We start from the raw sequence: 15,416 nt of genomic DNA, 5'->3' as shown, positions 1-15,416 counted from the left end.
TGACATAAAATTACTTCTGTAATTATATGAATTAACTCTGCCTTTAGAAAATGAAACAACATAACTTTTCTTTATATTAATACTTAAATGATTTTTAACCACACCATTTTTGTTGCCTCTTCAGATCCTTTTGCAGATCTGAAGTGTCCTTTTCTGCTGTAAGTGAATTAATTATTTTGTTGCATTTCAGGTCATCTGCATTGAGAAAAAAATAGAAGTGCCTGAAAATAGGTTTTACATCATTCATATATAAAATGAACATTAGAGGACCAAGACCCGACCACTGAGATACACCGGAGGTTGCTAAAAAAGGTTCACTATAATCGCCATCAACTTTTACCACTTGATACCTGTCAGACGATAACTCTTAACAAATGCAACAATGTTGTCAGAAATGCCCAGTGAATTTAATTTGCTTAATAGTATACTATGATCTACCTTATCAAATGCTACACATCAGCATAAATAATGTCAATTTGAAGACCCTTTTCAATATTATTAGTTAAAAAAGTGGTAAAAATACCAAGGTTAGTTAATTATAATTCCTGAGACCGCTGGATAAAAATTATCGAATATAATACTTTCAAAGATTTTAGCAAATGAACTTTAAATTGTTATAAGTCTATAATTTGGAGTATTATTTTCATTATCAGACATATAAACAGGAACTACATCAGGAACAGGAACACATCCGTAATTAGTTCGGTTTAGTCCAAAGTTAGTCAGATTATACGCAACTAGTAAATGCAGAAGTAATCCGGTTAGTTTAACCAGTGAATCCACAGCTAATCTGAAATAGTCTGAATTAGTCTGATCTAGTCCGAAGTCCAAATCTTTTAACTGGATTAAATCCGGATTGTTGCAGACAATTTCGGAATTTTTAGCATATAGATTTCGGATTGTTCCATACTTGTTTCGGATTAAATCTTTTAATTGGATTAAATTCGAATTATTGTGGACTAATTTCGTATTCTTTACATATTAATTTTGGATTATTTCGTATTTATTTTAGATAAATATTTTAATGGACATAATTTCCCGTTGTGTGTGTGTATATGTACTAACGTTACAATTGCCTCAATATCTCAGAACGAGAAAGAGTTGAAGGTTTCAATTTTTTTTAAACTTTAGATCTCTCCGGGGACATAAAATAAGAGTATTTTCAGCCCGATTCATAAAGTTTAAATATATTTTTTTTCATTTTGTAAAAAAACATTTTTTGGCCATAACTTAAAAAAATTTTTAGGACACCTATAAATGTTTTTCTTTAGTTTTGTAGAGTTTTTTCACACGCATCTTTTGAGTCTTGATTAAACATTTTTCGTCAATATTAGTCAGAGATATTAAAGTTTTAAAAATCTAAATTTTTCGAAAATAATACTTTTTTGAAAATTTTGTATATAAAAACACATTTTTTGGAACAAAAGATTTAATGATTTTTAACCCTTTTATAAGAAGTAATTCTTATATTTTAATTATTATTTTTTCTATGAGGAAGCAAAGTGTTCATGAAATGCACACGAAAATTATAAAAATGTACAACTTGGCAGCGGTTTTTTTTAATTTTATTTAAAAATCTTACATCTTTAAAACAAACTATGTAAAAGTGTGAACAAAATAATATGGAATACTAATTCCAATTCACATGTTTCTGATTATGAATATTATTTTTAATTTTTTTTTTCATTTTAGAAAATTAACGATACAATAGTATATTGTGCAACAAGTACAGAAAGAAGCGGTTTTCCGACGAGTGCAAAGTCTGATGCTCCGAGCGAAGCGAGGGCAGCAATTTCCAAGAGGTCGGAAAATCTTCTTTCGTACGTGTTGCACACAGTACTTTGTTCAACACCTCTTTACCGAAAAAAGTAATTTTTATACTTTTCTAATCAATAATTATAGTTTTATGTTGATTATAGTGTATATTATACTGTTTACAGGAAAGTGTGCAGGAAAGTACACTTTTAAATGTGCAGAAATTCACCACTTTGTGCTGCATTTATGTTAAAAACAAGTCTCTTTTACAGTAGGTATAGATGTTGTCCAAAGGGGTATAGCGAATGGAATTAATATTGTAGTAAAAAAAACTAATAGATATTTTCCGACTTTTACCCAAAGTGAAGTCTTTTTTTCCTCCTTTATAATTGGACGATTCTTTAAAAGTTGTTCCAAGTTTTTCATTACTTCGTTTTCCTTTACTACAGCATGCATTCTTAACATTAGTCCCTCATTAAACAGTTTTAAGACTTCACTTTCATTCGAATGTAATAAATTCGAAACAAACATAAATATTTTAACTTTTTTTAAATATTTAGTCTCATCAATCTTATTCTGCATTTTGATATCAATTTTTTTTAAAGTTTCAATGTTCTCGTAAATATCAGATTTGTTTGCAATAGACTTATTCAGTAAATTTTCAATAATACTTAACTTCTCTTTAATACTTGATATTTGATTAATAGTTAACTTTTCAGTTAAAATATTTTGGACAGAGAGCATTTCAGTTAATGTGAGAAATAAAGATTCCTGTATTTCATTAATTTCAGCCATTGATACCCATTTGTTTTTTGATTGGAGCAGGCAAAGAAAAGAATAATGCGAAATACTTGGAGAAATACTTTGAAGAACGCTTCTATTTACACTTTTAGAGTTATTAATAGATGAGAAAATATTTAATTCGATATCATCGGAAATAGTTCCTGTTTCTTCTAATGTTTTGAATAATGCAATACTATCATTATTTTCCGTTATATAAGAAAGAAAATCCTTTACATTATTGGAAGATGTTTTCCCTGCTAGATAAGCTTTTGTTTTCAATAAGTGTTTAATCATTTCAATATCAACTTCTGTGTCATACATTTCATAGGGCACTTTTGAAAAAATCACTGATATGCTTTGAAAAAAGTCTTTGAACTTATTTCCAAAAAAATTATCAAAATCAAGTAAAAGGTTCATGAATGGTGTAATAATGTCTCGTTCAATATCTGCAAAATTAATAACTAAAATAAATTTTAAGGAATTAACATTTTTCGCCAATTGATAGAGATAGAAAGAATTAGTGATTTCTTGTATTGGTCCTCTATTATCTTGAAATCCAGGAGAATCAAAAATTATCAAATTATTCAATCTTTTTGATGTCCATTTTGTGGGAATTGTCGTTTTTGATGTTGGTCCAGCACCAATTTCCGGTCCAATGGATCGATTGTCTGCTTTAATTATTTTAATATCGCCATATCTTGAAAATCTGACGGCCTTTAGCTCATTGCCTATTAAGTAATTAATTAAAGTACTTTTCCCTGCCCTTGTGGTTCCTATACAAATCGCTGCATTTTCATTTGAAGCTTCTCTTCTCATATAAATTTCTGCTTCATTGAAGGATTTTTCTAATTCTGTTAGTTCTTGTTCATCTAGTTTACAAATTTCACCGTAGACCAATGAGATTAGTATAAAACCGATTGTAATTCTTTTCATAATGAATAAATGGTATTACACTTCTGAGGAGAATAATTCCCTAATATGGTTGATTACTGATTCCTCTTGGCACTGTTTCACTTAAAAAAAGTAAGAAAATAATTATTGTATTTCTCATATGAAGATGGTTCAATGGCGAAATACTTTTAGATTATTACCCAGGCAGAAATCAACGATTAGCTAATTTATGATTCAGTACGGGCAAATGAAAACCAGCATTTCTGTTTTCTTGAATTTTGGAACTATGTAACGCGAAAGAAACGTGACAACCCATAGAAGTGGGAATTTATATGAAACACGTGTAAAGATAAATGTGAGTGACCAGTATCTCCAAAGATTGTGACAACTTTTCTGCGAGGAGATCATCATATTTCGACTAAAGGTTGTAAAATTTGTAATTGGTCACATCACTCATTGCTACATCAAGAAAATGGATCAACAAATTAAATCAACAAATACGTATCATGTCAGGAAAATAAACGAAACGGAAAGTGTCGCGAATGTAATGTCAAATTAAATACCACAAATGATTTTTAAATATGTTTTCAAATAAAGAAACAAACGAGAAAATTTTGTCGACCGCTGTGTCTATAATTCAGGTCAATTGATAAAGGCTCGAATCTCATTTGACAACGGGTCCATGGCTAATTTCATGACGAAGGGATTTTGTAAAAAATTGAATCGCTACACCGATAACGAGGATAAGCGTATATAGGCTTATATATAGATTGTAAAAACAAGGAAGATTACCTGCGGGGTAATGCTTCGGCTAAATTTCTCACTGGTTCCGATCGTCAAGTTCCTGTCGTGAGGACGGTGACCAGTGACTCAACTGGCAACAATGGCAGGATGGCAACAACTATTTGATGGTACCAAGAGTTGTCTTGAACAGAGTAGATAGACGAGGGAGTACAAGCAGTGTGACAAGTCAGGCCAGCTGCGTTTCTGTCTTTAGTAATGCTTCTGCGATCGACATTGCTAGCTGTAACGAAGATCGGGATTAATGCATTAAGCTGCAGGAGGAAGAGGCAGCGAGCATTCTGAAAATGGAAGAAAAGGTTAGAAAAATGCTGAAGTTCTGTGAAGTCCAAAAGAATGTTAGTATGGCAATCAAGGATGGGCTTAAAGGCTTGACATCGCTTATACAAGAAGTACTAACCAATTAAGGTAGGATCATTGGAATATCCAGTGAATGAAGGTAAGATGTACCCTCACCAACCAGTGAAGGTAAGATCATCGAAATATTCATTGATTGGATATTCCAATGATCATACCTCAACTAGTTGGTGACACCTCATCTTATCTTCAGTGATTAGATGTTTCAATGATCTTACCTTAACTGGTTTTATGGAGCTTTGGATTTTAAGGGATGGTGATTTTTTGACATGTTAGAGAGTTGCTTTGTTATAAATTGAATGTCGCTGAAAAAGTTTGTGACAAATAGAAAATGCTGACTTGAAAGTAGTTATCTTATACTTTAAATTATTTTAGTTATTGTTGAATTTTAGGGGACTCAGAGGTGGTAGTTTTTTATTTGGGTAGAGTGCAATTGTTTTTATTATTTCTGTTGATATTATTTAAAGGAAATTTAAATGCTAACTGAAACTCCGCTTTTTTATAAAAATTTATATGTAGGTAATTTTAAATTTTCAGGTTTTAATTACATATCTGACATAGGTCATTTTTAGATTTAGCAGGGTAAAAGCTTTAAAAAAATAGTCTTCTTCCACTTTCCCCTTCTTGTCAGAATTTGACCATTTTTCAGCATTGTTCTTTGAATTTTGCTTTTATTCTTTTTTTATGATGTAATGTCACTCGATTAATATTTATCATCGCGAGCATTTCAAAGGGGCCGGTATGTTAAAAGTTTGAGAGTGTGAATGATCTTTGTTGCATGTTGCGAAATTAGAAAGGTTACTGTTTTCTTAAATTTTGGAATTACGCAACGCAAAAGGCACGTGACAACCCAAAAGTGGAAATTTATATAAAACAGTATTGAATTAGTAGTAGATCGGACATCAACTACGGTTGATTAGGGTTTCTGCCTGGGTTATTATGAACCTTTTCAATATTTAAAGAAAAACGTTTTTAACCCCATGACAGTCTATGGACCATATATATGGTGATTTGGGTTGCTGAATTTGAATTTGACATCAAATTTTCAAAATTCAAAATGATGGAATCAAAATGTCGACCAGAAGAAATCAAAAATTGATCTGATTCGCTTAAAAAACACGGGGGTTTTTGATTTGCTAATTATCCGCAATATTGGGTGCGTCATAATATTTGAAAATCTAACATCAAATTCGAATTCAACGATGCCAAGAACTTTAATTGTAAAGAAATAATGTTTTTTGGAAACTGTTTTCAGATTGTTTCCGGTTCACAAGCAATTTTTTAACTAAAAGGCATTTAAACTAATTGGATTTAAAACTAGTTAATTGTCAAAAAAATAATAATTAGAATGTATTGACATATATTCAACTTTGAAAAAGTAAATACATACGGTCTTGGTGTCTAGTTTTTTCGTGTATTTAATATATGAGAACAAGCAGACAAATATAAATATTTAGTAGTTTGTTTGAAAACGTATGCAACGTGACAGAAGACTAGGTCTACGTGGCGTTTCCAGATTAATAACTTGAGCATTAAATATATCACTACATTTTATGTTTAGTCAACAAATTCTGAAGCTACAGATGCATCGAGTATAGATAAGAAAGAAATTTTTGTGTGACAATGATTAGCAAATATTTAAATTGAACGCATTTCTTAATTATTTTATTTAAATTAATGTTTCTTTGATGATATTCCCAAAACATCACTTCTGGAATAGTAGGTATTTTATTAGCATCGACGTACGTTAATTGTTATTTTTATTTTTTTACGATATTATTGTTAATTCTTATTTGTAATTATTTCATATTAATATTATTATTTTGTTACAGTATATATTTCTTTCGAAGGCTTAATTCTTGTCTCGTTAATGACAACACATCTTCTGTGAATCACGGTAAACTTTACGGTTTCTAAATAAATTCTGTTTTTATAAAACTGCTCGTAAATGTGGGATTGATGGTATGAGATTTTCAATTGGAGAAAATAGAAAAGTAAAGTGTGGTTCGTTTAGACGTAACAATATTTTTAAATTTTATTAATACTCAACATTTTTATGATCTATAATATTCTTGTTTAATTATCATCTCCATTACCTTGGAACTGAATTAAAATAACTAAATATGTCGTAATTGCAGACGCTATCTAAAAACAAAATATATTTTAAATGTAACATAATCTTCCCTGTAATAATAAAAAAAACAGTCTCATGTTGTCTTATTGTCATAAATAAACAATATTTACCGATGTACACAAACGTCTATCTATATAAAATAATCCACATACAGAAAATTCCAATGGTCTAAATAACAATTGATGAGAAAATACTTCCAGACGTTTCAAAATATGTAATTTCTTATTAACAACAATCAATTTACAGATTAAAGTTCCTATTTCTTTATTCTAGAAAATTGGTAGAAAAAAATTTATTTTTAAATTGTTCTGATTAAGAAATATAAACAGTTCTAAAAATTTGTTTCTTACCATGGTAATACACCAATAACAAGGTTGCACGATAATTAAAAGTCCTATAATATGGAAAATTATCCACACAATTTGCATACTTAAAATTCTCCAACTGCAATTATCGTCATGTAGTTCAATATATGCGAAATAAGCTGTAATGATTAAATGAATAAAACAATTCAAAACAGCAAAAAGTATCGGCAATCCAAAGCCCATATTCAAAGAACGAATGCTGTTTAATAAATCATCGTGTAAATTTACCAAAAGTGAAATTTTCTTCTCCACAGTTTTTTGATCTATGAAATAAAATCAAAAGTTAATTGGATCAATTTAGAGAGTATTATTTATATTTATATGAAAATATCAACGAATTATAATGGAAAAAAATTTGATCATAGATTTGTGTTCAGTATGCCAGTCTATACTTACCTTCTTCAATAATTCTCTTTAGAAATTGATGAAATTTGTATCTAGTAAATTGTTGCTGAAGAATTCGATTTATTATTTCCAAGATTTTTCCCATATACGATACAATTAAAGCATATTGTATTTCAAATACGGTATTTACAATGTACATTAAATAAATGGGTGAATAGTTAATAGGACCTCTATCCTCACGGGGAGCCAAATTATTTCTTTTGTTTGCATACAACCAAGTATAATAATCCAAAATCGAAATAATAATTAAAACTGGTAAAAGCCACAAAAATATGATAATGTTTGTCTGTATTCTTGCGACTTCAAGGCTTTTTAATTTTCTATTCACCTGAAAAATAAGAAACAAGTCATTTTTATAATCGCAGTGTGGCAAAGATATCCTAAGATATCCTAATGGCCCAAAATGGTTAGTCACCAGTTTCCTATCCTAACTCCCACGGCGAATTTTGCTAAGCGTCTTCATCTACTTCATCTTAACTTTTATAAAATTAGTAAATTACTTCAAGTACCTGAATTAAATGGTGTAAACTCTGTTGTATATGTTTCCATTTCAAGGGAACACACAGAACTGATGTTATAGTTACACCAGCAATTGACACAACATCAGTGCAAGTCACTGTAACAGCTGTTTTAGATGATAGTCTTGTACTATTTTTCCAACCATGTCGCAAATCTCGCCATAGACCCCATGCTTGAGCTAACATAAGAATTATTATCAGCAGGATTCTAAAAATCAAAAACAATATTCATTATATTAAAATTATAAATGTAGAATGCATCAAAATCTTCTAAAAGAACCAATGTTCCTGTGCCCAGTACTTCTTTATTTTTTTTTATAATTAAGGCTCCGGATCTTAAAAGGGCACTTAAGTCTTAATTGCGTTGACATCAACTGTTCCATGTCAACATAGTATACGTCAAATTGTAATTGATTTGAGATAGTTTTGTACATAAAACTCTTTTTATATTTTTACCCATAAAAAATCCCTGATGTAGATAGTTCTCCAGAATATTCACCATTTTTTAATTGAATTTTTCTTATTGGAAGTAAACCGCATATTTTACTTATATAATGTGTTGGAAGTAGGTCTTCATAAATATTAAGCTCGCCGGATAATGTTTTTAAATTTTTATCAATTTTATTCTTACTGAAGAATGGAGTATTCTTTCTTCTATACCCTAGAAATTAAATTTTAGATATTAGATCTCTGGACAATATCGCGATGCCTAAAAATTATCAAACTTCAGGCGCGACACTGTTCGACTCCTTAAATGTAGGCAACACTTTACCCTCCAGGGTCATTGCAATGATTCAACATAAAAACGTTCTTTTGTCATTTTTTTTTTGTTATTTATAAATGGGCGAAACAGTGCACCGGGTTATTGTATTCCAAAGAGGTTTCAAAAAGGGATAAGCTATTAGAAGATTTCTATCTTGAAGTTTGATGTCGAGAAAAATCATATCAAACAGCAAAAGTCTGTTGTCTGGGACTACGTAGAAGACATTTTGAGAATTTGTAGTGGATAAACGAAACTTTATTGGCAATCAAGTTGTTAAAATCATCTGACGGTGGTCGGAGCTTTTTCAAAATTTGCATCTCAGTGCTTCCAGAAAATTACGTCTCCAAATACCTAGGACATTCAGATCAAGAGAACACATCGCCAAAGATGATGATAATGGAATTGCTTAGATTTCGTCGTTATTGTACCCAAACTTTTTTTGCCTTCCTAAGAACTGTGCGGGGTATTAACCTAAGTGCTCGCCTAAATGCCTACTATTCATATGGAAAATCCAGGTTAATTAGATCAGATTAGATTAATGTTTACTATTATTTATCTTTTATGATTTATTCATTCCGATCTCTCTTTAAGAAAAAATTACCAGTGATGACAGTACTATGAATAATTAATACGAGTGATAATAGAATGTTCAATGCATCCGATTAAAAATTCATATGTATGAGCTTGCGCATAATCCAAGAAATTTTAATATATTAGAAGTTGCTTAAATAATGTAGGGTAAGGGGCCCCAGGTAAAAATGATTTGTACGAAATTCATACGCATTTCGTTCCGAAATCCGGCCAGATTCGTACAGAATTCCTATCGAATTCGTATGAAATTACTAGCGAAATTCGTGTGGCGTTTTGAAACATTTTTTCGCACGAATATTCGTGCGAATAATACCCGGATTTTTTAAAATGGATTTTCAATAAATATTTTCGTTCGGAAATCCGTATGGAAATTCGCACGGAATAATTTTTGACAATTTCTTCAAAAATTTTCGGTCAAATTTCCATATGAAATTCGTGCGAAATTTGAGCGAATTACGAACGAATTAATTTTGAAAATTTTTTATAAAATTCTGCTCGGAAATTCGTTTGGAATTACGCACGAATTGTCAGCCAAAAATTTCCTTAAAAATTTTCGACGAAACTTCCATATGAAATTCGTACGAAATTCGAGCGAATTACGAACGAATGTATTTTGAAAATTTTTTATAAAATTCTGTTAGGAAATTCGTACAGAATTCCGCACGAAATGTCACCTAAAAATCCCCTCAAAAATTGTCAGCGAAATATCCATATGAAATTCGTACGAAATTCAAGCGAATCACGAACGAATTTATTTTAGGAAATTTTTATAAAATTCTGCTCGGAAATTCGTATGGAATTCTACACGAAATGTCAACCAAAAATTTCTTAAAAAATTTTCGGCTAAATTTCCACATGAAATTCGTAGGAAATTCAAGCGAATTTTGTACGAATTTATTTTGAAAAATTCGCTGAAAATTTTGAAAAGAATTTTTGGATGACATTTCGTTCGGAATTCCGTACGAATTTCCGAGCAGAATTTTATAAAAATTTTTCAAAATAAATTCGTTTGTAATTCGCTTGAATTCCGTACGAATTTCATATGGAAATTTGACCGAAAATTTTTGAGAGAATTTTTAGGTAACATTTCGTGTGGAATTCCATACGAATTTCCGAGCAGAATTTTATAAAAAATTTTCAAAATGAATTCGTTCGTATATTCGCTCGAATTTCGTAAGAATTTCATGTGGAAATTTGACCAAAAATTTTTTAAGAAATTTTTGGCTGACATTTCGTGCGGAGTTCCGAACGAATTTCCAGGCAGAATTTTAAAAAAACTTTTCAAAATAAATTCGTTCGTAATTCGCTTGAATTCCGTACGAATTTCATATGGAAATTTGACCGAAAATTTGTGAGGAAATTTTTAGGTGACATTTCGTGCGGAATTCCATACGAATTTCCGAGTAGAATTTTATAAAAATTTTTTTAAATAAATTCATTCATAGAACGCTCGAATTTCATACGAATTTCATATGGAAGTTTCGTCGAAAATTTTTGGCTGACATTTCGTGCGGAATTCCATACGAATTTCCGAACAGAATTTTATAAAAAAGTTTTTAAATAAATTCGTCCGTAATTCGCTCGAATTTCGTACGAATTTCGTATGGAAATTTGACCGAAAATTTTTGAAGAAATTGTTAAAAATTATTCCGTGCCAATTTCCATACGGATTTCCGAACGAAAATATTTCTTGAAAATCCATTTGAAAAAATCCGGGTATTATTCGCACGAATATTCGTGCGAAAAAACGTTTCAAAACGCCACACGAATTTCGCTAGTAATTTCATACGAATTCGATAGGAATTCTGTACGAATCTGGCCGGATTTCGGAACGAAATGCGTACGAATTTCGTACGAATCATTTTTACCTGGGTGTCCACCCATCTTTTAAACGACTGTAATTGAGGGGCTGGATGCTATAATGTGTTACGCGTGAACACACGGCCAGTCAGTTGGGTTATGGAGAGAAAATTTTGAAGTTGTTCAAAATGAATTTAAAATTATTGTTTCTTGTTTAGAATTTCAAGGCGAAACTTTTTTTCTAATAAAATTTTTTTATATAATTGTTTGTTTTTAAGTAAATTGAGAAAAGCGTGATTTTCTAACCTAAGAAATTTTAATGAATTTTTGACTTCAACTCGTGATTACTTCGTTAAATATTAATATTTTTCCACGAAATTTACACACAATATTCTTCAAACTAGTTCAAAAGTGAAACAATATTTAGTAATTTTTCAAAAAATTCTATGTCTAAGTAAATAATTATTTAAATAAATGTGCCGGAAAAATGATGCAGCTATTTTCAATTGAAAAAGTTGAGTGACGAATTTTCGTTTTCGGAAAACTTCCAGTGACAAAAATATTCATCAATATGTTAGGAAGTTTTTTTGAAAATTTTTCGTCATTTGATAGTAAATTAAAGAAAATAGAGCAATTTTAACAGCGTCGTGCTCTGCTGTAAACGTAAACATTGACTCACTGTATACATTGGTCTTGTAATGGCGGCCATTCCACACGTGCGCGGCCACGCCGTAATTTTACAGCAGAGCGCGACACTGTTAAAATTGCTCTATTTTCTTTAATTTATTATCAAATGACGAAAAATTTTCCAAAAAACTTCCTAACATATTGATGAACATTTTAGTCACTGGAAGTTTTCCGAAAACGAAAATTCGTCACTCAACTTTTCCAATTGAAAATAGGATAATCATTTTTCCGGCAAAATTATTTAAATAATTATTTACTTAGACATAGAATTTTTTGAAAAATTATTAAATATTGTTTCACTTTTGAACTAGTTTGAAGAATATTGTGTGTAAATTTCGTGGAAAAATATTAATATTTAACGAAGTAATCACGAGTTGAAGTCAAAAATTCATTAAAATTTTTTAGGTTAAAAAATCACGCTTTTCTCAATTTACTTAAAAACAAAAAATTATATAAAAAAATTTTATTAGAAAAAAAGTTTCGCCTTGACATTCTGAACAAGAAACAATAATTTTAAATTTATTTTGAACAACTTCAAAATTTTCTCTCCATGACCCAACTGACTGGCCGTGTGTTCACGCGTAACACATTATAGCATCCAGCCCCTCAATTCCTAAACGATATTATATAAACATAATTAATAATATATGCCCTGAAACTGTATCTCCTTAGCTAACTTTTAAGCAAAAAAAATTTTTTATTTTACCAAGGGAAATAAAACTTAGGCGACTTTGGAAAAACAGCTGAAATTTTGCTTTAAAAAAAAGTGGCCCCAAGGTGGCCACCATTCAAAAATTCACTAAAAAATTTAAAAAATAGTTGCAAAAATCAATTTAAGATAATTTTATTTGAAATGTATTGTTTTTGGCTTATAATCACAGAATCAATAGTTGTAAACTCTGTTTTTTTTCATGACAATTATAAAAAGGTGAAAATTTCGTGTGGGTATAATAGTTAAATTCAAAAAATTATTTATCACTTAAAATTTTTTAAAAACTTTTTTCTACTTACTGAAGAATGTATTATGTTTCATGACTAGCTGATTGATCGACACGTTTGAAACTAACAGCAAATATTGTTAGTGTTAACAGTGTGCGGCATCTGTGTATAAAAATGTAGTCAATAAAAGTAAAATGAATAACAGTTTATAAACAATTCAGAATAATTTTGTTGAGATTAAATCATGAAATAAATTACATGTTAAATATTGCAGTCCATTTAAATGGTTAGAAATTAATTGATTTCACTTATCACACGTAAATTTATTAATGCAGCATTTTCACATGTGTTTACATTCGCATGAACGAAACTTTTAAAGGGCATATGCGGTTTTCTATGTCGAAGGTCATATTGAACATAATTATATATACGTATAGTTTTCTATGATTATAGGAAATTATTAATTTAACCCCTTAACAACGACTGACGTACCCCTATATTGGAAAAAAATAAAGTAAAGCTACTCATATAATGTATGACAGGCAAATCTGAAGAAATAACTTTACGAAATTATTGAAAATAATGACCTGGGGTTTTTAAAGTCACTGAATTCGAATCTTTTGTCAAAATATATATCTTCTGAAAAAATTTTAAATTCAACTATTTTGACAAAATTAAAAAAATTTCAATCACGGATTTCTAATCCCTTAAAGTTTTTGGTTTAATTTCTTTTAATTTTAATTTAAAAAAAAATTTTTTTTAAACTTTTTAATTTCTTAATTTTAACATCAAATTCAGACTCAACATTCCAAGGTACTTTAAAATAACCATGACAACATAACTTAATTTATATTTAGTATGTTTTTTTCAAGTATGAAAAAACAGTGCTTATGAATCAAATATTAAAAATTAATTATTTCAAAAAGAGCTCCGTGGATATTATTTTAATTTCTATTACAAAATACTCAGAAAAGCCTCCATTCTTAGAATTGACAAAAAATTCTATTTTGCAAGTATTTTTATTTAAAGTTAATTAAAGTTTCTGTTTCAGGACTACCAAGGTTACTTGGGGAGATCAAAAAGATTCTTTGTAGTTTGTACATAAGAAAAGAATTAGAATAGTCAAGATTTTTTTACTATGATTCATGTAAATCAATACATTTTTAAATTGTTATGGCAAATAAATAGGTTTAAATACGAATGCTTAAAATTATAAAATATCATTTTCGGTTCCTAAAAATATTGATTTTTTTATGATGGAATTTATATTTATCGTTACTCTTTGTTGATGCGGCAGAAGCTTTAGTCAAATAAGCATTAAAATTTTGTTTATGATATTTTTATTATGTAAAAATATCATTATTCACTGTGAAGTAATTTTAACCTAAAACTGAAGACAAAATAGGTTAAACATTTTTATAATATATAAAAATGAGGTCTAAAAATTTTTTAAAAATGCATATAATGATAAAAAACATTGTACTTTCTGAAACTTTCTAAGATTAGTAAGTGCTAAATTATTAATATATTAAAATTGTTAAAAATTATTAAATAGTAAATTTTATAGAATGAATTGAGACATAAAAATATGCAATGGTTAAAGAATGGGGACAACAAAATTTAAACCATGGGCAAAGTACAGCAAAGCTTGGCAGAAGAAAAAAATTTTTTTTTTAAATTTCTAAAGTTTATTGTCAAAATTTAAACCATGGGAAAAGTATATCAGGAAAAAAGAAAAAAAGCTTGTTTTGTATTTTTAAAGTTTATTGTCAAAAAACCATGGGAAGAAAAAATTTTTTTTTTACATATTTTCAAATTATAGGCAAAGTATAGCGAACAAATTTTTCAAAGAATTTTATAAAAATTTTTAAATAATTAATTTCTTTCGACTAATTTTATGCAAATTGTAATTTAAATAAATAAATTCCTGAGAAATTTTTATTATTTATGAAAAGAATTGAATTGTAACGAAGATTTTTACAAAAAGTGTTTTAAATAATAATTTAATTCTGTTTAGAAATATAAGGAAAATAGTAGATATTAAAAATCATTGAATTGCGAAAAGTTTTTTAAAATTATTAAATTTTACAAAAGAATTCTATTAAAATTTTTGAGAATAATTAAAGGTCTGTGTGGCATTTTATTAAATTTTTTTTGAAAACAATTGAATTCCTTAAAAGCATTTTATTATTTATGAAAATAATTGAATTCTTCAAACGATTTTATTAAAACTTTTTTTTAAATAATTAAGTTTCTAAGAAAAAATTTATTACTTTTAAAAGTAATTGAATTCTTGTGATGAATATGGTTATTTATAAAATTAATTGAATTTTGCAAAGAATTTTATTAAAATGTCTCAAAATAATTGAATTTTATTGAAGAATTTTGTTATGTATCAACAGAATTGAATTCTTTCGAAGAATTATTTATGTAAATAATTGAATTCTTGAATTTATTGAAATCTAAAAGAATAATTTAATTATTTCAAAAGAATGTATAATTAAAATTGTATTTAAAATAATTAATTTCTTTCGAACAGTTTTATTAAAATATTTGAAAATAATTGAATTTCTGTAAAAAATTATAATATTTTTGAAAATAATTGAATTCTTCTAACGAAATTTAAA

General features: G+C 28.7%; 2 protein-coding genes across 6 annotated transcripts; both read right to left on the bottom strand.

The window, feature by feature from the left end:
• Window positions 1-1,555: 1,555 nt before the first annotated feature.
• LOC122503573 lies at window positions 1,556-6,105 on the bottom strand. Of its 3 annotated transcripts, none has more exons than XM_043614163.1 (3): window positions 5,978-6,098; window positions 4,222-4,453; window positions 1,556-3,551 (listed from the first exon to the last, which is right to left on the bottom strand). In XM_043614163.1, the coding sequence occupies exon 3, from the start codon at window positions 3,469-3,471 to the stop codon at window positions 2,005-2,007; it is 1,467 nt and encodes a 488-aa protein (XP_043470098.1). In that variant the 5' UTR covers window positions 3,472-3,551; window positions 4,222-4,453; window positions 5,978-6,098; the 3' UTR covers window positions 1,556-2,004. The 3 variants fall into 3 exon arrangements, with proteins under 3 accessions (XP_043470098.1, XP_043470099.1, XP_043470100.1); XM_043614164.1 differs by having other exon boundaries at window positions 4,222-4,511; window positions 5,978-6,096; XM_043614165.1 differs by lacking the exon at window positions 4,222-4,453 and having other exon boundaries at window positions 5,978-6,105.
• A 506-nt stretch (window positions 6,106-6,611) lies between these two features.
• Window positions 6,612-13,411, bottom strand: LOC122503574 (gustatory receptor for sugar taste 43a-like). 3 transcript variants are annotated; one of them, XM_043614167.1, is made up of 8 exons: window positions 13,048-13,411; window positions 12,862-12,951; window positions 8,466-8,670; window positions 8,001-8,217; window positions 7,483-7,819; window positions 7,072-7,349; window positions 6,832-6,990; window positions 6,612-6,732 (listed from the first exon to the last, which is right to left on the bottom strand). In XM_043614167.1, the coding sequence occupies exons 2-8, from the start codon at window positions 12,881-12,883 to the stop codon at window positions 6,664-6,666; spliced, it is 1,287 nt and encodes a 428-aa protein (XP_043470102.1). In that variant the 5' UTR covers window positions 12,884-12,951; window positions 13,048-13,411; the 3' UTR covers window positions 6,612-6,663. The 3 variants fall into 3 exon arrangements, with proteins under 3 accessions (XP_043470102.1, XP_043470101.1, XP_043470103.1); XM_043614166.1 differs by having other exon boundaries at window positions 12,862-13,411; XM_043614168.1 differs by lacking the exons at window positions 8,466-8,670; window positions 13,048-13,411 and having other exon boundaries at window positions 12,862-12,899.
• Window positions 13,412-15,416: the final 2,005 nt, after the last annotated feature.

Source organism: Leptopilina heterotoma, unplaced genomic scaffold (assembly GCF_015476425.1).
Source record: "Leptopilina heterotoma isolate Lh14 unplaced genomic scaffold, ASM1547642v1 Lhet_264, whole genome shotgun sequence".
In the NCBI taxonomy this organism is placed as follows: Eukaryota; Metazoa; Arthropoda; class Insecta; order Hymenoptera; family Figitidae; genus Leptopilina; species Leptopilina heterotoma.
Note: the sequence above shows the minus strand (reverse complement) of the source record. Positions and strands in the feature narration are given on the sequence as shown.